The sequence below is a fragment of the Ahaetulla prasina genome, chromosome 14, assembly GCF_028640845.1.
Source record: "Ahaetulla prasina isolate Xishuangbanna chromosome 14, ASM2864084v1, whole genome shotgun sequence".
Taxonomy (NCBI): domain Eukaryota; kingdom Metazoa; phylum Chordata; class Lepidosauria; order Squamata; family Colubridae; genus Ahaetulla; species Ahaetulla prasina.
In genome coordinates, this window is record NC_080552.1 from 23,299,392 (window position 1) to 23,323,772 (window position 24,381).

The 24,381-nt window shown below is 50.4% G+C and overlaps 1 protein-coding gene across 4 annotated transcripts in view; it reads left to right on the forward strand.

Annotated features, from left to right (window-relative positions):
* RAI1 (retinoic acid induced 1) overlaps window positions 1–24,381 on the forward strand; it is a 115,212-nt gene that overhangs the window by 86,028 nt on the left and 4,803 nt on the right. For all 4 annotated transcript variants that reach the window (XM_058157524.1, XM_058157522.1, XM_058157523.1 and 1 more), the window contains 3 exons: window positions 10,655–16,400; window positions 19,704–19,797; window positions 22,247–22,296. In XM_058157524.1, the coding sequence (XP_058013507.1) occupies window positions 10,671–16,400; window positions 19,704–19,797; window positions 22,247–22,296 (5,874 nt within the window). In that variant the 5' untranslated portion in view covers window positions 10,655–10,670. The remainder of the gene's footprint in view (window positions 1–10,654; window positions 16,401–19,703; window positions 19,798–22,246; window positions 22,297–24,381) is intronic.

The window sequence follows — 24,381 nt, forward strand, 5'->3', positions numbered from 1 at the left end:
TAATGGCAAGTATGTTTTATTTCCCTTCGGAGGAAATAAAACATACTCGGGCCAACTTTTCTGTTTCACGTGGGGAGGAATTTTTGGTAGCTCAAAGCTGGTCAGGAAGCTGGTTTTCTAACTATTATTAGGTTTCGTTGCACAGTCAGGCCAGATGTTCAAACTGGATTTGGCATTTTTGCCCATTTTTGAGTCCTTCCCAAGGACCTGGGATAGGCAGATCTGGATGTTTGACGGGGTTAAAAGCCTCGTCGCAGGATGTAAGCTGTTCCGAGTCAAGCTTTTGACCTTTTGCAATTGACCGGTGGTGAATTTGTCAATGCCGATGACTGTTCAAGCGGTGCTCCAGATGTTTTGGGGTTGCACCCAGGGCCCTATCACTGTTAATGCTACCTTTGCATCTGTTTGCCACAGCCGTTCTACTCCTATTACCAGGTCTTTGCATTCTGTTTTCTTCTCCAATTCTTTCTCTTCTAATTATTATTATTATTTATCCTCCTCTTGCTGGCCCCCTCCCTTTGCTTCCTTCCCCACCGATCTTCCGCCATTCTGGGCCCCTCCCCACCACATCCCCCACCCTGCCGTGCCTCCTCTTAATAATAAAATTATACGAAGCCGTTTGTGGTGTGGCAGGCGGCCAGAGGGGGCTGCTAGAAAAGCCCACTAGCTCACAATTAGGCATCGTCAAGGCTGACATGCTGAGAGACTCACATTCTTGGGCGGAGGGGGGGGAGGAGGGGGCCTCCAAGCAGGAAATGAAGACCGGTGAACAACTCCCGCCTGGGTTTTTTTTCCATCGTTCCCCCCTCCCTCCCTCCCTCCCTCCCTCCCAGTCCGAGAGTGGCTTGGAATTGAATTTAGGTTTATGCGTGAGTGTGAAATCCAGCTCGGGCATTAGAAGTGGCAAAGTCTCTGTCCTCCTTTTCTTCCCATCCTCCTGCAGTGGTGAGCTCACATCTGTACATCAAGGGGGTTTATTTTCCAGGAGCTGAGCCACAGGCGTGTGCACGCTGCTCCCCCCCCCCCACGTCCTTAAGTGAGAAAACAAAAGGCATTTGGATCTGTTTGGATTTGTCTCGTGGTTCAGCGAGTTGGCGCATTCACCAAGGCAGATGTGGAAACACGACAGCCCTCCGAGAACATTATCCCTGCAGGTTGGCTGCCTTGGCTGTGGCAGGGTTGGGGCTGGAACAACAGTTGTGGTTGTTCCAGCCCCTAAGAAGACTCCTCTTCCTTCCCCTAGCAGCCTGGGGGGGAAAATCCAAATTTTCTCCTAGGCCAGTGAGATGGATGTCCAGTTGAACCTACCAACCTCAGTGTGGTCTACTCATCTTTAAAAAACACGCACACAGATGTACGCAGGTGTCCATGTTTCCCCCTCCCCCCCAAAGGCCTTTTTAAGTATGGCATGAAGGTGGGATCACATAGGCTTAGATTCCCCCTTTCCCAGATGGACCCACAGGGCAGAGGGGCAAGGCTGAGAAAGAGGTAAAGAGATGGATCAATAGAAGAGAAGGAAGAAAAGGACATGGCTGAAAAATGTGCATTAAAGAGGATTAAATGCACATATGCCCGCAAGAGAGAAAAGACACCTAAAGGAGAGAAGAAGGGAAGAAATGTGAGTTGTTTGTGTAAAAGAGAGGAAGGATGTAGGCATTGACTCTTTCCCCCATCTCGCCTCCAGTTTGACCCATGGCTGGACTCTGCCCCTTTTTCTCCCATGTCCTTCCTTCCCTCGCACGATGCTCTCTGACAGTGTCTTACCTCCACCCCCATAATCCCCAGCCGTGTGAGCCTTTGTGCAAAGAGGCTGAGGTACTTGGGGAGGCGGCAACAACCTGATTGGGGTTATGGGGAGGGAGGGGGCAGAGCCAGGAGGCTTGGCAAGGAAGAGATGCCGCGGTGAAGGCTTGCAGCTGGCATAGCGGAGTTCCTGTGGATTGCGAATGTGTCGCATCGCTCTGGAAGGGAGTCCTGGCACCCCAAAGGGGCAGAGAGAGAGAGAGAGAGAGAGAGAAGGGTGGACTATGGTAACAGCCCAACAGCAGGCAGATCCTTGGCAACAATTGAACAGATTATCTTTAGTTTACAAGACCCCGTTAAAATTCCGTCTGCAAGAGGAGGAAGCAGCTGGAAAAAGGACAGCAAGATTGCCAATTTGCAGCACGCGGGGAGCCTTTTCTGTCTGTCTGCGCGTGCTCGTGTGCCTTGCACGCACACACGGCCTTCGTCAAGCAAATCTTACCCCTTGGCTCCTTCCATCGGCTCTCAGCAAAGGAGCAAGCAAAGCCTCCCCTCCCCAAGAGCACTGAGGCTGAGTGGAGCCGTTGGGGAAGGGGAGGAAAAGAGGAAACCTTCAGGTAGGCAGGGAGATTGCAGTCTGGCTCGTGAGGAGCCCAGTTCAGGGGTGAAATCCAGCAGGTTCTGGCGAACCGGTAACAGAAATTTTGTGTAGTTTGGAGAACTGGCAAATACCACCTCTGGCTGGCCCCAGGAGTGGAGTGGGAATGGGGATTTTGCAGTATCTTTCCCTTGCCACACACCCCAAGCCACACCACGCCCACCAAGTAACGACCACAGAACCGGTAGTAAAAAAAATTTGGATTTCACCACTGGCCCAGTTGCAGGAGTTTTTGGGTCTGGGATTCAAAATCCCCCCCTGAAAAGAAAGCCGTATCAAGACCTGAGTGCAAAAGAGGGTGAAAAACAGAGAGAGTGCAGAAAATAGGAATGGTTCTTAACTTACGACCACAATTGCAGCCAGGATTTCCTCTGCCAAACAAGGTGGTGGTTAAGTGAGTTACAACCCGTTTTACGAACTTCAGCGCTGTGGTTGTTGAGAGAATGGCTGCCGTTGTTAAGCAAACCCCCTGTTGACGTTGGTTATCAGCTGCAAATCTGGAGTAAGATGGCGCAACTCTCGTAAAGGCATGCCAATGGACAACAACTAAAATTTTGATCACCAGTCATAAGTGCGGGGACTGCTCCCCAGTCACTTTTTCAGGGCCATTGTAAAGTCAAACAGTTGCTAAACTAATGGTTTTAATTTGAGAATGACCTGCAGTGAGGAGAATAGTTTGCCCTGGTCTTTGAGGGGCTGCCACAGAGAGGAGGCGCTATTCTCCGAGGCACCCGAAGGCTGGACAAGGAATCCTGGATGGGAACTGATCAAAGAGAGATTCAACCTGGAAGTAAGGAGAAATTTTCTGACCGTGAGAACAATCAACCGATGGAACAGAAGTTGCCTTCAGAAGTTGTGGGAGCTTCATCACCGGAAGCTTTCAAGAAGAGACTGGACAGCCGTCTGTCAGAAATGTTGTAGTAGGGTCTCCTGCTTGGGCGGAGGGGGGTTGGACTAGATGACCTACAAGGTCCCTTCCAACTCTATTAATCTGTAATCTGTTTCTAGACCGAGAAATCCAGGTTATGGGGAAATCACAATGAACTTGGAAAAGGACCCAAGCTGGAAAAAAACGTGCAGGGTTGTGCATTCCAACTAGCAAGAGCAGCTGGGGGGGGCACCTCATTTGCATTTGAAATGCTTTGAATTTGTAATTCGGTTGGTGAAATGTGACTCTTGAGTGTGGCCCTCCGTTAAGGAAAAGGGCAGCAAGGCTCCGCCGGGTGTCCTCCCTGCTCCTTTCTCAAAAGCGAAGGGGATTTTGCCTCCTGCAGAAAGCAGGCACCGTTTTACCCCCAGGGCCCAGCTCAATGTGGAAGGGGGCGTATTTTGAGTCCGAGGCCTTTGGATTTAACCTCATCCTGGATTAACTCTGCCACCCCTCCTCTGAGAAGTGACACCGGACACCGATGGCGTCTTGATCTGAAATTTGGAGATCTGCTACCAGGCGAGGAAGCGTCAGAATTGTGCAATGCCAGCAGCCAAGCTGGGCTTCCGAGAACCTCGCAGGTTTCCTCCTAAGAACAATTACACTTTTGTTCCAACATCACATCCACATTCATTGACTTTGAGAGGGACTGGCTTCCTCCTCGCCATCAGTGGCTAAAAGGCTGGGAAGCTTCCCCCACACCTCCCTTTTTTTTTGTTTTATGTTGTCTCAGGAATTTATTTATTTTTTGTTTTAAACCCATAGGTTTTCTGCATTTTGTTAAAGGGCTTTTTTTTTAAAAGAGAAAAAAAAAACTTCTGCGTTTGAGCTTTTGTGCTTAAATGAGCAAGACAGGAGCTGCAGAAGACTTAGCTGCCTTCACATTCTCTTTGCGGGTTTCCCCCCCCCCCTTCTTCTTCTTCTTCTTCTTCTTCCAAGCAATGAAACAGCTGCAGCATTTGGATTTGGCTGCTTCTCTGAACGGAAAACATGGCTTTGAATCCTAAAGGGCATTCTGCCAATTACTGGGATCTACCTCAGGAGTGTCAGCTTTTCAGAAACGCTTCCTTCTTCCCGAAGCGGTTGCTGTTTGAAGGAGTTCTCCAGCCAAGCTCAGGAATGCTTCTCAGCCACTTGTGCGGTTGGGTGGATTCGCAGCCGTCACCAGCCCTTGCAAGCCCCCCCTCCTCCTCCCCTTTGTTTCCCCCCCCCTTCCTCCCCCAGCTATTGATCCAGTCTGTCCATCTTCAGGCTGCCTCCGAGAGGAGAGATACTCATTTCCACTCTGAACGAGATAGACTAGAAAATGTCTGGCTAATTATGAGCAGGGAAGAATCGAGTCGATGGAAGACGGAGCCCGCAGAAAACAGCAGAATGCTCAACTTCTCCCAATTGCAGTTCGGAAGGATTGCAATTGCACAAAGGGGGGGGGAGGGGAGTGAAAAGGCCTCTCTTCTGTGCGCGCCCCCCCCCTTTAAAAGCCCTCTGAACCTCTAACTGCCAGCCAGCCTCAGAATAAACGTACAGTCCTAAGACTTAGACTAGCATCAAAGAGCAGGAATCCCTCCAGGATAAAGGGAGGGAGAAGATGCCAGAGGTGGGTTTCACATGCCCAAATCAGAAACATCACAGACGGCACATCTGCACAGAAGGACACACGTTACAACCAACACGTACCCTGAGCTCAACCAAGGACAAGTAGACCCCCCCCATAAAACTTAACTGTCTGTACCCCATTCCTTGGGAGCTTCCCCCAAAACAAATTTCTTTGTTCTTGGGAATAAAACAAATCTCCTTTCTCGCAGTATATCTGGATTTCATTTTTTCCTTGTTCTTATGCCATCCCACCGCCCTCCACCTCGTGGAACCCTCAAATTGTTTGTCTAGCACTCGCTCCAGAGACACAGGCCGACTTGGTAGCCAAATACTGTGTGCTATTAAAGCACTGAGAACCGAATCGTCTGCTTTTGTTTTTGCACATGAAATGGAGGTGCAGAAGAGGAAGGGGTGGGGGTGGGGGGGCTGGCATTCAGTGGGGGGGGGGATTGGCTGATTCTTTAGCCAGCTGTGCCTTTCACTCCTATGGAGCCTTGTTCTCTCTTGCAAGGGAAGTGGAGGCTTCAGCTTGCTGCCTTTTCCAGGAGTGGAAAATAACTATATTCCCACAATACCTGTAACCCCTCCAACCTGAAGTTACCTGTTTCCTGGGTTCTTGAAGTACATTGAGCTCTAAACTCACCATCCCTGCAAAGGTACCATAATGAAGTCGAATCAGTCTCACATCCTCGGTCCTCCACATGACTCCTCGTGGGATGATGGTACTTGATGCACAAACAGAAAACGTGCTCTGGACTTTTCCGGAGCAATGGAAGTTCAGAAACCAAGGTGGACTTCAGAGAAGGAAAAAGGAGGAAGAAACCATAGCTACACTTCCAGGATAGTAGTAGTAGTAATAGTAGTAGTAGTAATAGTAGTAGTAGTAATAGTAGTAGTAGTAGTAGTAGTGGAGGAGGAGGAGGAGGAGGAGGAGGAGGAGGAGGAGGAGGAGGAGGAGGAGGAGGAGGAAGAAGAAGAAGAAGGAGAAGGAGAAGGAGAAGAAGAAGAAGAAGAAGAAGAAGAAGAAGAAGAAGAAGAAGAAGAAGAAGAAGAAGAAGAAGAAGAAGAACGAAGACTTCTAGAATTGATGAGGAAGAGGAGATTTTCAGGATTGACAACAATGATAATGAGATTCCAAGATTGATGATGATGAAGGAGGAGGAGACTGAATGAAAACGCCTGGGAACTTTCCGAAGACAACTGTGGTTTGTTTTCTCCTAAAGGCGCCTCACCTTAGTGGGCAAAGCTGGAAAGAAGTTAGTGGAAGTTGGGAGGGCCTTGTCCCGATGTACAGAGAGAGAGAGAGAGAGAGAGGAGGGGTCTCCTGCATGCATGCCCAGAGGCCATCTCTATGGCAACAGCAGGCGACCAAGGCCGGCTGTTATGGAGGCACCACCATGTGGGCTGCGGTTTATCTCTGGACAAGTCACAGGAAGATGGAATGTCTGCTCTGCATCTGAGCCCCTCCAGATGTCTCTTCCCAGCTCTGGAGCTATCAGATGCCACCCTACAAGCCCCAGGGCTTTTGTTGTTTAGCAGTCATGGCTTTGCAAGCCCATGGATCGCAGCACACCAGGTCCCCCTGCTTTGCACAGGCTCCCAGTGTTTGCCCAAATTCATGTTCACTGCGTCAATGTCTCTACCTCACCATCTCCTCCTCTGCCGTCCCACTTCTCCTTTTGCCTTCCGTCTTCCAACATCACGGTCTCCTCCAATGAGCTCCTCTCTTCTGACTTGATGGCCAACGTATTTGAGCTTCAGCTTCAGCACCTGTCCTTCCAAAGGACAGTCAGGGTTGATTTCCTTCAGGATTGACTGATTGGATCTCCTTGCTGTCCCAGGGACTCTTAATAACATCAAAACCAGGTGGCAGAGAGTTCCTTCTGTCCTCCTGTAAGACCTTCTGACTTCTCAGTCAGGTGGAAGAGGCTCTCCTTAGTAGATTGGGACTTTGATCTCTCCATCTCCACAGCTCCTTTGTCTGCCCTTGGCTCTAGCCTGCCGGCTTTGGTGCTCAATTTAAAGAGAATCTAATTTCACGGTTAGATTTTGGAGACGCAGAATACCTTCCCAATATTTTTGTAGGAACCGAGCAAACAAGCTGAGATGGAGAGAGCTACCTTCACTGAACGTATCAAATCCAGTATAGGCACAACTTATTGAATGTGGCTTTGGCTCTGACTGTGTTTGAGTATGTTTGGGTGTGAGTAAAGTTTGGGATTAGTTTAGGATTCTATGGATTTAGCAACCCCAGAAAATGGGTGAGTTCAATGACCAAGGATGTGGTAGGACCACAGCAGTAAGGACTTTAGAAATTACCTGCTTTAGTTCACCAATGGCAGGCTGGTCCTTGAACCATTGGCTGGCATCCCAGAAGACACATCAAGGAGTTGGTATAAATCCAGAAGTGTGTTTCCATTCAGCCTCGAGAGAAGAGAGCAAAATGGATCCCGTTCCATTTCGGCTTAAATATTTCTATATTCAGTAAGGGGACCCCTGGAATTAACACTCTGCATTCTCTCTATTAAAAAAGAGTAGGTTCAAAACCCAGGGAAATCAGAAATACATTCTCAAGGCCCTGAGAATAGCAAGGGGGAAATTGCGGGGGCGGGGGAGGAGGACGGGAAACCAGCCTCTGAGAAATGGCAAAGTAAATCTCAACCCAGCCTGGGTCTCTAATAACAAAAGAGAAGAGAGTCAAATCTGTCAATCCAAACACCGCTGCGTTGTTTTCATCCGCGCTTATTCTGGGAACAGCAGAACAGTCCTGCGTCTCAGTCAGCAGCCTCTGCCTTTGATTTCCTCCTCTTTGTTCCTTAATTTTTTTTTCTTCTTCTTCTTCTTTCCTCCTTCCGGCCCAATTGGCAGAATTGCAGAAGAAGCAGAGAAAAGAAGGAACATCTGCAGCCATTCGTGGGCCAAGTTTCCAGAGCTGAAGTCTTGGCTGTATTTTAATGTCTTATCCGCTGGGTTGTTTGGGGGGAGGAATGGCTTCCGCGTAAAAGGAAGGGCGAGGTGGGCACCTGCGTAGGCAGCCACGTTGTGCCCCTCTTCGCAAACCAGCAAACGGGCCTTTTCTAAAGAAAGATAAGCGGGGATTCTTGATGATAAGAGTCTAGGATGAGGTCCAAAACACATTGGTGTGGTATCCATGTTCCAGATTTCTGTGTATGTGTCTTGAGAGCAATGTTTTTCAACCTTAGAGATTTCGACCACTTAGAGATGGTGAACTTCAATTCCCAGCTGGCTGGGGAATTCTGGGAGTTGAAGTTCACCCATTTTCAAGCGGCTCAGGTTGAGGAAAGCTGCTTCAGAGCCTTGCCAGTTAATGATTTCTGTGCATACAAAGCCCATGAAAGCATTTGCTTGTGTCTATTTGCTCGTTGCGCACACGTAGCAGTGGTCCTGCAGGTGCCTCTGTCTTTCGCAGTGGACAGACTTTCGCTGGTATCCTTGTGTGCATAGCAAGTGAGCAGCTGCTTGGGTTGTGCTGTCAGCTGTGGTATGCCTCTGTGTGCGCGGTACAGATGGCGCGTCCTCTGGACTACAGGAAAACCCAGGTCAAGAAGAAAGACGCGGGGATGATACGCCTCTCATCAGGCCTTAGTAAAATCCTCTGCAGTTGTCTGTCTGCCGTCAGCTGCCCCTTAAAGACTGGCTGCCTCCTCATGAATCTAGTGGGGGGATTTTAATGGAAAGGACGAAAGGAGGGAGGGAAAGAAGGAGAGAAGAAAGGAGAGAGAGAAAGGAAGGAAGGAAGGAATGGGGAGGGAGGGAAGAAAAGTAGGAGAGAAGGAAGGAGGGAGGGAAAGAAGGAAGGAGGGAGGGAGGGAGGCCATTGGCACTGGCTTAAAGGTCTAAATGGAGCCACCCATAAAAATGATGGTCAACATCCTGAAAGGGTCACAGGGAGAAGCAGGATTAAGCTAACGGGAAACCTGGACACAAAATGCTGGGTAATGTTCCTCAGAGAAACTTGGCCTTCTTCAGACCGGCCAGGAGCCTGGGGAATTCCTGGTAGGGAAACAGAGAGTTAACTTACATAAGACTTTTGTGGAGCCGTGGGGTAAGCCTTCTTTGGAGTTGCAGAATTCTCCCTCAGCGCATCTCGTTGTCCGCCAGTGCCTAAAAATACAGCAGCAGGTGCTCTGTGGGGTTTCCAGTGCAAACCAGAACTGCAAAACCCAGCATTTCTTAAATGTATCACTGCTCTCATAAAGAACAGACGGATTCCAGAGCTACTGCACCAATTACAAAGTGCGCCAGTTGCGAATAGCTGGTTGGGGCAAGGAGAGGCAGGGTTTGAAAATATCCAGGGGAAACCCCAAATCCTGGGAGAGCCAGTTGCAGAGGCCAGGAATCTCAGCACAGATGAAAGATCTTTCCGTTCGAACAACAAAGGCAGACACTAACCAGGCATTCTGGAATGGCTGCCTCTGCGCTCAGTGCTGCGTTGGGGACCCTTCAAATGCCTCCAGAACCTTTGTTGTTTTTGCTATGCAGGCTGGACCCAGAGGCCCGTCGGCTAAGTGCTTTTTACGAGGTGAAGGGCAAAACGCCAGACGTCCAGGCGGCACAATGGCCAGGGTGAAGGTTTGCTAGAGAGAGCAGGAAACGACCAGCTGCACCTTCTGTGTTTTTTTCCGGACGTTTCCTTCCCAGGCTGAAGGGCGCCTTCAGAGCACAGGGCTGGCTGGGAGGAAAAATTAGGAGAGGGTGGGGCATTTGCTGAAGGGGGGAGGAAAAGGACGATGCAGTGCCAACCCAGTTCAGCTCCTGCTTCTTCTAGGGACAGCCACACCTGCAGCCTTGGGGTGGGGGGTGAGCTGCTGAGATACCTAAAGGGATGATAGTCTTTTAAACCGAGTATCGGCTTCATGGGATGCCTCTTGTTTGCAAGCCTTCCTTGCAGCCACAGCTTTTGGGCTGATGTGCCAGTTGTCTGCTGCAGCTCAAAGGAGTTTCCAATTCAGCCTATGTGGTTTTATTTAAGCTCACGAGAACATCCCAAAGCAATATTCCTTTGCTGGTGCAAAGGGGTAAATTCCATTCCATGTCTCAGTAACCCTCCCCCCTGATTTTGTTGGATGGGGAGACTCTTTAGCTGGAATCTAGGAGGAGCTAAGCTTCCTGAAAGTTTAGCCAGGCTGCCCCCATCGCTGGGTTCCCTCCTTCACCAGAGTCTTCAGCCAGGATTGATTTATGCCATAGACGTTGAAGTTCCCTTCCAGGCTTCCTTAGGCTGGGAATTCTGGTATCCATAAAGACAAAATGGCAGCTGTTCCGTGTTGGGACCAAACGATACGTCCTGCTTGAGAGCTGGAGAGAAATAGAGCCCGGCTTATTCTGTGATTAGCGTGCTGGGCACGCACGGCCCTGATCCCCTCTTCTGCCTTTGCTAAACTTCCTCCCTGGTTCTCCCATGGGCAGGGGAAGAAGCGTGAGTCTGTGTCAGTATGGGGAGATGGATTGTAACCAGCACACAACCGTGTTGTTGACTCTCTTTTGTATCTGTTTGGGGGAGAATGCAAAGCCAGAGTGGAGGAGAAACACACACACACACACATCTGCCTTCAACTCCGGCATTTGTTTATTTGTTTGTAAAGCAGAACCAATGACAAAGCCACAACAATTCAAGGTGAAAAGTTGGGCGGGGCGGAGAGAGAGAGAGGAGGGGGGGGGAAAAGCGTTGACTTTAATCCTCCAGTTTCTGCTTTTTCTCTCCGCAGATAACAAGGCCCAGCCATGCAGTCCTTTCGCGAAAGGTGTGGTTTCCATGGCAACCAGCAGAACTACCAGCCGACTTCTTCGCAAGATTCATCACGCCTGGAGAATTACAGGCATCAAAGCCCAGCCTGCGAACGTCAGAGGCTGGTGACAAAAGAGTATTACAGCCCCCAGCAGCCACCTCCTCCGCTGCCCCCATTGCCGTACCAAGCCTTTGGTGAAAACAGCGCCGTGGAGAAGTACCATCGGGGAAGCAATAAGCCGTTACGCGGCCAGCAGCTGCCCAGCAGGCCGGCTTCCTTCCCCAATTACCCCATCCAAGAGAATAGCCCCTACCCTTCCCGCTACGCCGGAGAGGACAGCCTGCAGGGGTGGGGGTCCCCGCAGCAGCAGCAGCCTCCACAGCCTTTACCTGGTGGGGTGGCCAAGTATGAGGATAACCTGATGAAAAAGACGGCGACCCCGTCCAGTAGCAGGCAGTACCATGAACAGACACCCCAGCTGCCCTTCCGAAGTCACTCCTTGCACCTCCAGCAGCAGCCGGGACCCCAGCCCTCTCCCCTGACGTACCCCAAGCTCCCCAGACAGAAGATGCAAAACGAGGTGTCGTCCTCACTCTCCTTCTCACAGGGGTCTCACTTTCCACAGCATTCCCAGTCCTTCCCGGCTTCCTCCACGTACACGTCAGTCCAGAGCGGGGCCCAGACAGCTCATTCCTACAAAAGTTGCAACCCTCCCCCTGCCCCACCCACACACGAAAGGGGTCTGGGCAGTGCCGCTAATTTGCCCACCGCACAACGGGTCCAGGGTTTACACAGCTACCAGCCCAACCGAATCAGTTACGAGCAGCAGCCACAACAGCCACCGCCGCCACCGCCTCCTCCACCACCGCCACCTCCACCCTCTTTGCAAGGTAGACACCATGCTCAGGAGGCGCTGCACTATCAAAACCTAGCAAAATACCAACATTATAACCAGCCAGGACAGAGTTACTGCCAAGCAGATGCTCCGGTGAGGACACCGGACCAGTATTACCAAACGTTTAGCCCTAGCTCGAGTCACTCTCCAGCTCGTTCCGTTGGGAGGTCCCCGTCGTATAGTTCAACGCCTTCTCCGTTGATGCCTAACTTAGAGAACTTCCAATACAGCCAGCAGTCGCTGACCACTGGGACATTCCCAGCCAGCCTGGCTGACCATAGCCACTTCATGCCTTTGCTGAACCCGTCGCCAACCGACGGGGCAAGCTCCGACACCCAGCCACCTGCCAACTGCAAGAACCTGTCGAAGGAGAAGATCTCCGAGAACCTGTTATCGGATCTGAGCCTCCAAAGCCTCACGGCCCTTACCTCTCAAGTGGAAAACATCTCCAACACTGTCCAGCAGCTTCTCCTTTCCAAGTCCACGGGGATGCCTCAGAAGAAGGGGATCAAAAGTTCACCGAGGACCCCAGAGCAGCTCAAGGGACAGCACTGCAGCCCTGAGGGCAACAGTTATTCTGCAGAGCAAGGGGGGACTCCACACTCGGACCCCCTCAGCACCCCCCAGTCGGTCCATGCTGAAACCCAAGACACCGATTACCTGAGTGGCTCTGAAGACCAGCTGGAGAGGGGCTTCTTGTACTGTAGTCAAAGCCGTAGCCCAGCTCGGGTCAACAGCAATTCCAAACCCAAGCCCGAATCTGTGTCCACCTGCTCAGTGACATCTCCGGATGACATGTCAACCAAATCCGACGATTCCTTCCAAAGCATCCACACCAGCCTGCCACTGGAGAGCTTTACAAAGTTTGTGGCTGGTGAAAGAGACTGCCCCCGGTTGCTCCTCAGTGCCCTTTCTCAAGAGGAGCTGGCCTCTGAAATTATTGGTCTGCAGGATGCTATCAATGAGAAAGCAGACAAAGGCTGGGCCAATTCTCCTGCTCCAAACAAAGACCCAGACAAATCTCCATTCCACTTGGAGAACCACAGGACTTGCCTTGATTCTGTGGTCAAAAGCCCCTGGTCCAACCAGGGGGATTCCAACGCTCTCGCGGAACCCTTAAAGATAGACAAAGGACTGGGACGTAATAATGGAAAGAATTTCACTGAAGAGGTTTATGACACCTCCCAGGTTTCCTTCACAACAACCGAGACGAAGAATTCCCTAAAAACCACCAGCTCTGTGGGCTACAATGCCAAGCCAAACATCTCGGTGGCCACCTCCAGTTCTGAGGCCCCTGGAAGTTTCAGCTGCTATTCTAATGCCACTTCCAATTCAGTGGGTTCTGAAAATGCCATGGAGAACTTTGAGTGGCCAGATGAGAACCTCAGCGACACCTGGAAAGAGCTTGGGTCAAGCCTCCAATCTTCAGATCTTTCCAAGAGTTTGTTCTCTGGCAAACTGAGTGAGACTTCTGAGGAGAAAAAAAATGCCTCCTGCTTGAGTCTCTGTGATCCTGAAGGGTCAAATGAAGGTGAGGGAATCACAGGCTTCAATCAACAGCAGCAGGACAGCAAAGGGGAGGGCTTAAATTATGATGAGGCCACAAGGACAGAGAGTGAACAATGGCTGGAGGACACTGCCAGGAACTCCTGTTCAGGAGAAGACTTCAGTGAACTCCCCATGATGTCTTCTCCAGATCTGAAGGAATCTGATTTGGAACCCGAAGAGTATTCTTCCTTGTGTGAATTAGCTGGCTCTGAGCAAAAGACTTTGACTTACGATGCCTTCACCCCTAAGCCTGCAGAGAACGCTCCAGTTCTTTCTCTCCAAGATACTCCAGGATCAGCAGAAGAAGCCACCAACACTATTGAGAAAGAGAACACCGCTCCTCCTTCTCATTTGTCTGATCCATCCGTTCTCCTTTTAGGACCAGCAGTTGGTACAGACACGAAAGTGAAAAGCTGGTTTGAAACTTCTCTGCATCACTTGAAGTCCAAGGAAGAGTCAGCAGCTGGTGAAAATGTCCCTCAAGACAAGACTGAGACGTCAACTACCTTGCTGTTGAAGAAGCAAGTCCTACCAGATAAGTTGACCATAACCTCAGAACCCACCTCCAGAGGTAAAAGTCTTCGGAGTAAAAAACTGCAGTGTAGGCTGTCGGGTGGAGAAGAACCTATTCAGTCCATGTCAAATCCATGTTCAGGCATTCAAGCAGCTGGCCTAGTGGCCAATACCTGCCCAGCTCCCAACAACTTGATTGAAATGCCCAGTAAGAACTCCCATGGCCAGACTCCCAGGTTCCCCACGGAGGGCTTGCCGGCCAGAATGTGCACCCGTTCCTTTACTGCAATGACCGAGCCACGAATGCCAGACCCTCTGGAAGGTGCCAAAGCTTCAATTCCTCACGAGAAGTTAGCGGGCAAGAAGTCCATGTGTGTTTTGAAAGAGAGAGTGGCCTTCAAAGCCAGGAAGGCCAATGGGAAGACGTCACCAAAGCCCTGCAATCCGTCTCCTCCCCTGATCTCCAACTTGACCCAGAATGAAGACTCTGCTGTTCCCAAGGCCAAAGAAGCTGACACGGTAGAAACCGAGATGAAAGATCAGCAATCCATGATTCTCCGTTCCAGGACCCGGACTCAGGAAGTCTTCTACACCAAGCGAAGGAGAGAGAAAAACATGGGGGAAGTGGACTTCAAAAATGCCAAACTGCCCAGGAAGGTGTTCCCCAACAACCTCCTGCCGGGGTCCTTCAAGATCAGCTCTGAGAAGGAGAGCAAGCTGGGCAAACAAATGAAAGCCAGGCCAGAAATGGCCGGCAAGATATCCGAGAGGCCACTCCATGCCCTGAAAAGAAAGTCTGTTTTCCTGCCCCCAATTCCTGCTAAGAAACGGAACCTGATCCTACGAAGCAACAATCACAGCAGCAGCAGCAGTGGGAAGGAAGAGAAGCCAGACGCATCTTCTGGCCTTTTTAAGAGGATGCCGTCCTCCAGGCGAACCAATGTGAAACCGTCTCCCAAGAACGCCTGTGAAGTGATGCTCAAGTCCCCCCAGGCAAAAGAAAACCCGGGGGTCTGCATCAAAATCACCTCGCGGGCTTCCTTCCAGGGCGCTATGAAGACCAAAGTGCTGCCCCCGAGGAAAGGAAGGGGCTTGAAGCTGGAGGCGATTGTGCAGAAGATCACCTCGCCCAACCTGAAAAAGTTTGCCTGCAGAACGGTGGCCACCGCCATCCCCGCCACGGTTCCCGCGGCCACTGTTGCTGCCGCCGCCCACAGTAATCCTCTCAGCCCTTCCCTTCCAGAGCGGGAACAGGCCTCAAAGAATACAAGCGGAACCCCAGCCGTGGGGGAAGCTCGGCCATTAAACCAGGCTTTGTCACAAAAGGCTCCCGCCGCCGCAGCAGCCGAGCAATTATGCAGAAACCCGAACAACAGATCCTTCAGAGGAAAACTAATGAACAGTAAGAAACTGTCCTCCAACTGCTTCAAGGGTGAGGCCTATTCATCTCCCGAGACGTTGCAGCTCAGCGGCAACAGCATGGCTTCAAGCACCGTCTGCCTGCTGCCCAAGAAGAGGAACCGAAAGGGGAAAGCTGCCTCCTTCCACGTGGCCAAAAATAGCCTGGAGAAGTGCCCTCACCTGAGCCCGGCTTTGTTCCTTGCTGCCCAAGAGAAACCCGGGGTGGTGGCCGTGGCTACGGCAGCTGGGAAAGGCGACGAGGGACAAAGGGAAGGGAAAAAGCCCAGAGGAGAAGACAAAGGCTTGGGTAACACCGAGAGTGTGGAAGGGAGGTCCCACCAGGCCCAGACCCGGGCTCAGAAGCAGCGAGCCCACCACGCCAACTACAACGGCTACACCAAGAGACAAAGGAAGCATCACAAGCGCCGGAAGGTCCAAAGCGTCCCCTCACGCTGCAAAAACAAGACCCGGCGACGGCACCAGCAGCAGGCGCCTCTGCTGAGCCCCACGGAGCCCGAGATCCGGCTCAAGTACGTCTCCTGTAAGCGGCTGAGGGCAGACAGCCGGGCACCACCCTTCTCACCGTACATCCGTATGGAGAAGTGGGATGAATTCCTCACCACCTGCACAGTCATCAACTGCCCAGCCGAAGAGGCGAAACTCCACAATGAGCAGCAGCATCACACTTCTTCGTTTTCTTCTTTGTCTGCCCAAGCTGGGCTTTTGGGGACCACTTGCCTGCGGCCTCCAGCCATCCTACCTCTGTCGTCCATGATGCACCTCGGGCCGGTGGTCTCCAAGGCCCTCAATACTGCCTGCTTGGTCTGCTGCTTGTGCCGCCAACCGGCCAATTACAAAGACCAGGGGGACCTCTGCGGGCCGTACTACCCCGAGGACTGCCTGCCGAAAAAGAAATCGAGACTGAAAGAGAAGGTCAAAGTGGAAGCCCTGGGGGAAGGACCTCCTCCCTCATCCTCGTTGGCAGAAAGGCTGCTCAAAGCAACAGATAATAATTGCGCAACTGGTACGCTGGGTGGAAAGACGCCAAGGTTGGACAGTGGTGCTGACTCAGCAAGACAAAGCGCTCTCCGTTCGAGTTCAAGGGGGCTGTTTAGGAAGCTGCAAAGCTGTTACTGTTGCGATGAGAGGACAGAGGGAGAGGAGGCTACGGCAGGGGTGTCGGTAGCAGCGGTTGAGAAGCTTCGGAGGCACGAATGCGGCAAGGCTGAATCACCCCTGCCGGACCCTGCTGGAGAGACGCAGGAGCACTGGGTTCACGAAGCCTGTGCTGTATGGACAGCTGGGGTGTACCTGGTGGCAGGGAAACTCTATGGACTGCAGGAGGCAATAAAGATGGCCGCGGATGTGGTAAGAGGAATACCCTGAGTGTAATTGTGGTGTCCCTGGGGACAGAAACAATGACAGACTCACCTAGCGCTGCTCAGAGTCAAGGAAGCTGTACGGGAAGAGGTGACAGGCTGCTGTGGGAGGGGAAGGAAGGCAGAGGGGTAGCAAAAATTAGAAGCTACTCAGATCTGTATCTGCAGCAGGCTTTGGGGAGTAGCCAAGGAATCCAGCCAAGTCTGTCTGAACCTAATGATCCCACCTGGTTGCTTCTCGCTGGATCAACTCTAAAGGGTTTAGGGTTTCTCTACTTAATTGTTCAGCTGATGTTCTATCAGGTTTATTTTCTTGCTTGGGAAAACAGACACTCCCTATAAGAATATAAGAAGAACACGATTGTATCCAAGTCCTGAGTTTGCAGACTTCAGACCAACTCAAGGTCTGAAGACTAATTAAGGAGAATATTTGTCGCTCAGGGTGTTCGTGAGAGTTCCTTGGTGCTCTCTGAGCTTGGTGGTTTTCTTGCAGAAGTTTCGCAACCTAACTAGGTAACAGCATCAATGCTAGAAGGGAGTGGGGTTTGCAGGGAGGAGAAAGAGGAGAAGAAGGACTGTAAAGTCCTTGGTGCCCTCTGAGCTTGATTGTTTTCTTGCAGACGTTTCATTACCCAAACTAGGTAAAATAACACTGACTAGCACTGATGATGTTACCTAGTTTGGGTAATGAAACTTCTGCAAGAAAACAATCAAGCTCAGAGGGCACCAAGGACCTCTCAAACTCAAGGCTTGGATATAATAAGGTTTTCTTCCATTCTTACAGGGTGTATAATCACACCAGGAGGCTTGGGCCTTCTGGCTTCCCATACAATTATGTTTGGCCAAAGAGGGGTCCCAGGAAGAGACGCCGGTCCAAATAACTCCATGGGTATGTGTGGAGGGAGGATGGCACCCTTCAGAAGAACAATCTCTGCCTCTCTCTCTCTCTCGAGGGGCTGGTGGCTTCCTGGAGGCTTTCAGATGGTGGCTAGAATGCCATTTCTGGTTGGTGCCTCTTCCATGCCCATCAGTGGAGCAGGAAGGCTGTGGTCTTTGTCATTGATCATGCTGTGGTATAGGATGCCTGTTCACGGAGGTCCCTTTCAGCAAGAGCTGGTGGTAGCTACTGTTCTGATTATGCGTCCCATCCTCCAAAGTGTAACAACAAGGATGATCTGCCCAGTATGAGTTCTCCATCCAAATATCCACATTTTTCCAGCTGATCCCACTAAGTAGGCAGGACAAGGGATTTGAGGATCTCACACCGTCATGATATTGCAAGGCATGGCTGAGAAATAGAAGAAACCAGAAAGGGTACAGTATGTCGTAGCAGAGGTGGGTCTCTTGGGAAGGACCCCAGGATCTTCTAAATGAAGTAGATCATGTTTTGGTCTCTCTTGCTTGCCTTCTGGCTCTCCGCTGTCCATGGTGGTAGGTCTTCTTCTCCATCGTAACTATACTTGGCTGGTTTTTTCAGCCAGTGGCATCTTTTTTTGTAGAGAGCATCTCCCCGAAGTAAAGATTTTGCAGCCCATTCTTCATCTGGGGCACATTTCTTTCTAACCCACCCTCCTTTCATCCGTTTCCAGAGTATCCTTCAAAAATGTTCTGCAGAGTCCCATCGTTGAGAAGCGGTCTCTGCAAGCCATAAAATTAGGAAAGGCATGTTAAGAGCATGGGCAGTATATGCTTCACAGAGATGGGTTGAAAATTGGCACCGGGAGCGGGGGCGTGGCGTGGAAAATGTCCCACCTTTCTGCAAGCGAGGAAGAAAGAGGCAAAGGTTACATTTTGCTGAAGGCCATCAGTGCCGGGACACACCTGGGTGTTAGGGCCCAAACTCAGGGACGTAAATCTCAGGTCTGGGCAACCTGGCAGAGGGCTCACGTCCTTGGGGGCCTCTGAGACAGACCTTGAGGGCACCTTATGGAGGAAGATCTGCCAACTTGCCAAGGCCACCCTTGGCAGTTCTTCCTCCATAAGATGCCCACCCTTCCTGCTGGCCCTGATGAAGAGGGACTATTTATAGGCAGCAACTCAGCCCAGAATCTGAGCATCTCCAAAGGTCCATGATGAGTACCTGCCTGAAACCTTGGCGAGCTGCAACCATGAGTGATCACAAACACCAACGGTACCAAGTCTCCCCCTTTCCAAAGTCCTAATGTCACTATTTTGAAGTGTCTGCAGTACAGAAGACCAGATTGTGATTGTGTGTTGGAAATAAGTTACTAGTAATGATCACAGTTGAATAGCAGAACCCCAGCCAGAGGTATTGGGCTGCACTTCATTGAGGGTGCTTCAAGCAGAATATGGACAGCTGTCAATCTGGGGGGGGGAGGAGGAGGTTTCATTTGATTCCTTGCATGGAGCAAGATTTTATGCCATCGAAAATATCTTAGGAAATTCAGAGCCTCATTCCTCCCGAGGACATAGTAGCCCCCCTAACAAGGCTTAAAACAGCTGGTTTACCACTTGGGTGTCCAAGGGAACAGTAAGAAAACCAGCATCATTTACACGTAATGTTGATGTTTCTTTACTTTTATAAATAGTCCAGTGAGTTCCCAAGGCAGAATAATAATAATATTATAATAATATTTTAATTTTTATACCGCCCTTCTCCCGAAGGACTCAGGGCGGTGAACAGCCAAGTAAAACCATACAATATATTACAATAAAAACTATTTAAAAAACTTATTCCATATGGCCTAAATTTAAATATAAAATACATAATATAAAAATAAACCCCATTTAAAACGAATTAAAAACCCCTATTAAGCCAGTCCTGCTCGGAAGAATAGGTATGTTTTCAGCTCGCGGCGAAAAGTCCGGAGGTCAGGAAGTTGTCGAAGTCCTGGGGGAAACTTTCTCAGATGTATAAATTTTCTCAGAGGTGTCAAAAATGAGCTCTACCTGCCCAAGAGTGACCATTAGGGCTAACTTTTACTAAAGTGGACTCTGCTAGAATTCCTTTGCAAATCTGTCAATTCCGACCCTCTTCGCTAGATGGTTTGGCCAGCACAATGGACTCCAGCAAAGTAAAAATGGGGGTTCAATTATCCCAGGAGGATGCAATAATTTATGTTTTCTGGCACAAGAGAAGGACAACAAATCATGAATTCCAATTAGTTCAGGTGAACGTCAAGAACGTTGAGTCTTCAGGAGGTGACCTTGGCCCAAACTCACCCTGGATGGAGTGGTGGTTCTTCACGAAAGGCAACTTCGGGTAGAGTCAAGCTCCATGTCACTAGAGCTCATGGAGTTTCTGTTTTCTTCCCCTCCCTGCCGATTGCAGAGGTGTTCTGGCTGTCAGCGAGTCGGGGCGACCATTGGCTGCTGTCACAAGGGGTGCACCCAAATATTTCACTACACATGTGCCATCGACGCAGGTAAGCGTCTTACAGGTTGGAGCAACAGGTAAAGAATTGCGAATCCTTCTCCCTTCAAGCAGGGGTGTCCTCAGGGTGTATATCCTACAAAATCAAGATGCTGGCTGTGTCAGCCCCACCAAAGTCCCACCTGTTTTTCATGTGTGCTACGTGCGCACCAAGAAAGCCAAGCCAGATTCGATCGTGCTAAGGTTCTTTTCCAAAAAGCAACTGGACTTTCTTGGGGTTGTTGTTTTTTTCCTAAAAACCTTTCCCTTTGCATCCAAGAAGCTTCCTTGGTTCTCCCTCAGCTTTTCAGCTCAGAATTGAAGAAGCTTCTTGGATGAGAAGGAAACATTTTTAAGGAAAAAACCAAGAAAGCCCACTTGCCTTTTGGAAAAGCGCCTTTGGGACAACCATGACCTGGAATGTGGAGAATCTCCGAAGACAACTAGCATCTTGGTTTTCTGTTCTGGCCAGCTTTGCCTTCAGGGTAGACCAGGTGAGAAAACGAGATACTACCTGGCTTCCAGAAATGCTATTTTATTGTTATAGGGCATCACAACAGAATCTTGAAAGGCTGCCAGATTTTGGCTTTGATCCCCCTTACACCAAAGAGAATCAAGGTGGAAAGATTTTGAGTTTCTTTCTCCTGCTCCTCCCTTCCTCGGACCGAGCTGTTTATTTTCCCTTAACGGCTCCTGCAAACGTTCCTCAAGGTTATCTCTCCATTCCTCTACAGGAACTGAGAACACCTCATTTTGAAGCCAGTTATTTGAAATCCGGGAAGGGAAGGAGGGAGGAAGGGAGGGAGAGGCCAAAGAAGGAGGAAACTGGAAAAAAGACAAGCAATGGGCCCCTCCTCCTTCTGGTGGCTGCTCCGAAGGAACATTTCTTTTGTTATTTTAAAACGCAGGAGCAATGCAGACCCTTTAGAACAGGGGTGTCAGACTCGGATTTCGGGCCGTTGAGGGCCAATTCAGGGTTGTTTGACCTGGGAGGAGGGGAAGACTGGGCATAGTCAGTTCAACGTCACTCATGTTGGGGGCATCTGTGATGGCCCGAGCGCTCTGCCAGCGAAAACAGGCTCCCGAGCTCCGTTTTTGGCTGCCGTGCAAGGGTGGGCTTCAAAAACTTTAGCAAGGGGTTCTCTGCCGGGTTACTGGATGGGCGTGGCCATGGTGGGCGTGCCTCCTGCACCACAGTCGGGAGGGGATGTTTCTGGCCTCCCCAGGCTCTGGAGGCTTTCCTCGAGCCTCCAGGAGGATGAAAACAGCCTCCCCAGGCTCCAGATGCCCTCTGGAGGCTGGAAACAGATCCATTTCCGGCCTTCCCAAACTTCCAGTAGGCCCATTTTTCGCCCTCCCCAAGCCTCCGTGCGCACCCTGCACGTACCTGCATCCAAAACGGGCCACTTGGGGACTCCTGGGATGGGAGGGACAGGGTGGGTGGGGCCAGGATTTGAGGGTTCTCTGAACTGTACAGAATCTTAGCTAGAGGTTCTCCCGAACCCCTGTAAACCCCCAGCAGCCCATCCCTGCTACCATGGCCATGGGTCTCCCGAGCTCCATTTTCACTGCCAGAGGGTTGCAGGAGGTTGTGGCAGCTGAAAACGGAGCTCGGGAGCCAGTTTTCGCTGGCAGAAGCTCTGCAGGCTGGTCCTTCGCTGTTTCCAGGGCAGCCTTGCTGGCCAGATCTAAATACCCTGCGGGCCAGATCAGGACCCTGGGCCTTGAGTTGACACCCCTGCTTTAGAACAAGCTTCTCCTGGAGCAAAAGAGCCCATCTTTCTTTTTCTTTTCTTTTTTGCATGCAATTATTTATTTGCACAATTGTGGTATTCCTGCAGTGCAGGGGCCCAGCCTGGAGTCTCAGGACTGCGAGAGACCTTGGAGAGTCTGCGAAGGCAGCTGGGGAGACCTCCAAAGGTGGCAGTTGTTGTCGAACTATAATTTCCAAGGCAGCCCAAAGGGGAAATTATTCAATAGACGGTGGGTTGAAATGGTAGACGACTTTCTCTCTTGCCCACAGCTGAAACAAGCAAAGAGTTAACCGCCCATTTCCTCTTTAGGAAGGCGGCCAAGAGGACTTGGGGAGATGGGAGAGATAAAAGAGAAGAAATCTGGCCGAGATTCAGGTAGAAAGAGAAAGGAAAGGAAAAGGACATTTCCTGAATGTAGAGAAGAAAAATTGAATAGCCAGTTATCAGGGACTCTGAAGCATCCTGAATGTTTTCCGAGCTTGGTTGTTTTCTTGCAGACCTCAGTGCTGGAGGTTTGTCCCCACTCCCTTCTAGCACTGATGATGTTACCTAGTTGAGTCACGAAAGATCTGCAAGAAAAAAACCAAGCTCGGAGAGCACCAAGGACCCCTCATTTCAGCCCTGAGCCGCAAATATTCTACAAATATTCTCCTTTATGTGTAACACAGGAGTTTCATTTCATTGCCATTTTTCTGCTCTCTTCTCTAGGTTGTTTGTTAGCTGAAGATACCTTCTTGCTCAGCTGCCCTAAACACAAGGTAGGTGCTCAGGAGCCAAGGAGGGGATCCGGACCCCCTCCTCTCCCTGCCCCTTTGCTCTTTCTTGAGCTGGGTCTCTGCCCTTCTATCTTCTGCAGTCAGAAGGTCTGCAAATACGGTCCAACAAGTGATGTAGCTGACCTTTATCGATTTAAGTTATTATTTATTAAACAAATGTACATACCCTCCACCCCCCTCATGTTTCTCTGCTCACCCCTAATGACTGTGCTTCTCAGCAACAGCTCCTGTTCCTCCCCAGACCCTCCCCCCCCCATCCTCTGGCTTCTCATGTCCTGGGAAATGAGGATGGAAGAAAGGCAGGAGGGGGCATTCCTTCTGCCCTGCCCCCTTCTTTTTCTCTCCTCCTCCCCTCCCCCCCCAATTAAAGACTCCGGAGACAGTTCTGGAAAGGCCTTGTCTGGTCTTGCTGAAGATTCACTGTCCAGACCTTGGGGTATAATTGAATCAGTTCACCCAGCATTTCCTGGTGGCCTCTTCCTGCCCATCATCGCAACTGGTTGTTGGCAATTTAAAGCAGACACCAGCCGAGGAGCTGGAAGAAAGAGGATGGATGGATCTGGGGCTGCAGAAATCTAGAGACCCCTGGAGAGCAGCAGCAAGAGAGAGAAATAGATTGATTTCTTCCAAAAGATTATTCTAGAGCATCCCCGCAGTCACATGCAAGGACCGATTGCAGTTCCATTCTTCCGAGGTTGTTGCGACTTCAAACGTTCGCTAAATGGGAGGATGTAAGTCGAAGGCCGTCTGCGTAGAAGACAAGGGAGGATGTCTGTGGATGGGAAGGGGGATGAGAAGCCGAGGAGCGCTCCTTCAAAATATCCTTCCTGCCTCGTGCTTCACTCTCATTTACGGTTGTGCGCCAATCCACACGACATTCAGGTTTCCAGGTGTGCGTCTCAGATGCTTGTAACCAGAACAGGTACTCTTGGTCTGCTGGAGAACCTGCCAGTGTGCCCCAAATGCTACCTTGAACCTGGTTTCCAAACTCTTCTGCAGAAAATCAGTTCGTACCCTGGGGGAGACGGAATTCCCTTGCCCTTCTCAAGTGGCTGGGGAAGAGAGAAGGGGAGGGGATGTCCCCGGTCCTTCTCCCTTGACCTGTTTTGCCAGGAAGACCCTCGTAGCTTTGTCTCTGGGGCCTTTGTGCCCAAAAGGGGGTCTTCTGATTTTGAAGCCTGTGCTTGGAGACACAGAATAGAATAGAATAGAATAGAATAGAATAGAATAGAATAGAATAGAATAGAATAGAATAGAATAGAATAGAATAGAATTTTTTATTGGCCAAGTGTGATTGGACACACAAGCAATTTGCCTTCGTGCATAAGCTCTCGGTGTACATAAAAGAAAAGATACCTTCATCAAAAATCATACTAGGAAACAATCAATATAAATCATAAGGATACAAGCAACAAAGTTACAGTCGTAAGTGGAAGGAGATGAGTGATGGGAACAATGAGAAGATTAATAGTAGTGCAGATTTAGTAAATAGTCTGACAGTGTTGAGGGAATTATTTGTTTAGCAGAGTGATGGCCTTCGGGGAAAAACTGTCCTTGTGTCTAGTTGTTCTGGTGTGCAGTGCTCTATAGTGTCGTTTTGAGGGTAGGAGTTGAAACAGTTTATGTCCAGGATGCGAGGGGTCTGTAGATATTTTCACAGCCCTCTTTTTGACTCGTGCAGTATACAGGTCCTCCATGGAAGGCAGGTTGGTCGCCATTGTTTTTTCTGCAGTTCTAATGATCCTCTGAAGTCTGTGTCTGTCTTGTTGGGTTGGGCAGCCCTTTTAGACACCAGACGCAGAGAAAGCCTCCGGCTTTGGCAGGATATCTTGTGTGTTCCAGGCCTTTCAGATGTTAGACAGCATCACCTCCCTGGCTTGGGTGTCTATTTTTATTTTTCTGTCCCAGAAAAGAAGGCACTTTTCCCTGCTCTGGTTTCCGTTTTGGTCATGCACCTTAGCATCTCTGCAGGCCGCAAACCCAGGCAGCGTGTGAGAAGTCCTTTGTGTCCCAAGGGAGGAGAAGCCAGGAGGGAGGGAGGGAGGGAGGGAGCCGGGCATGGGGAAG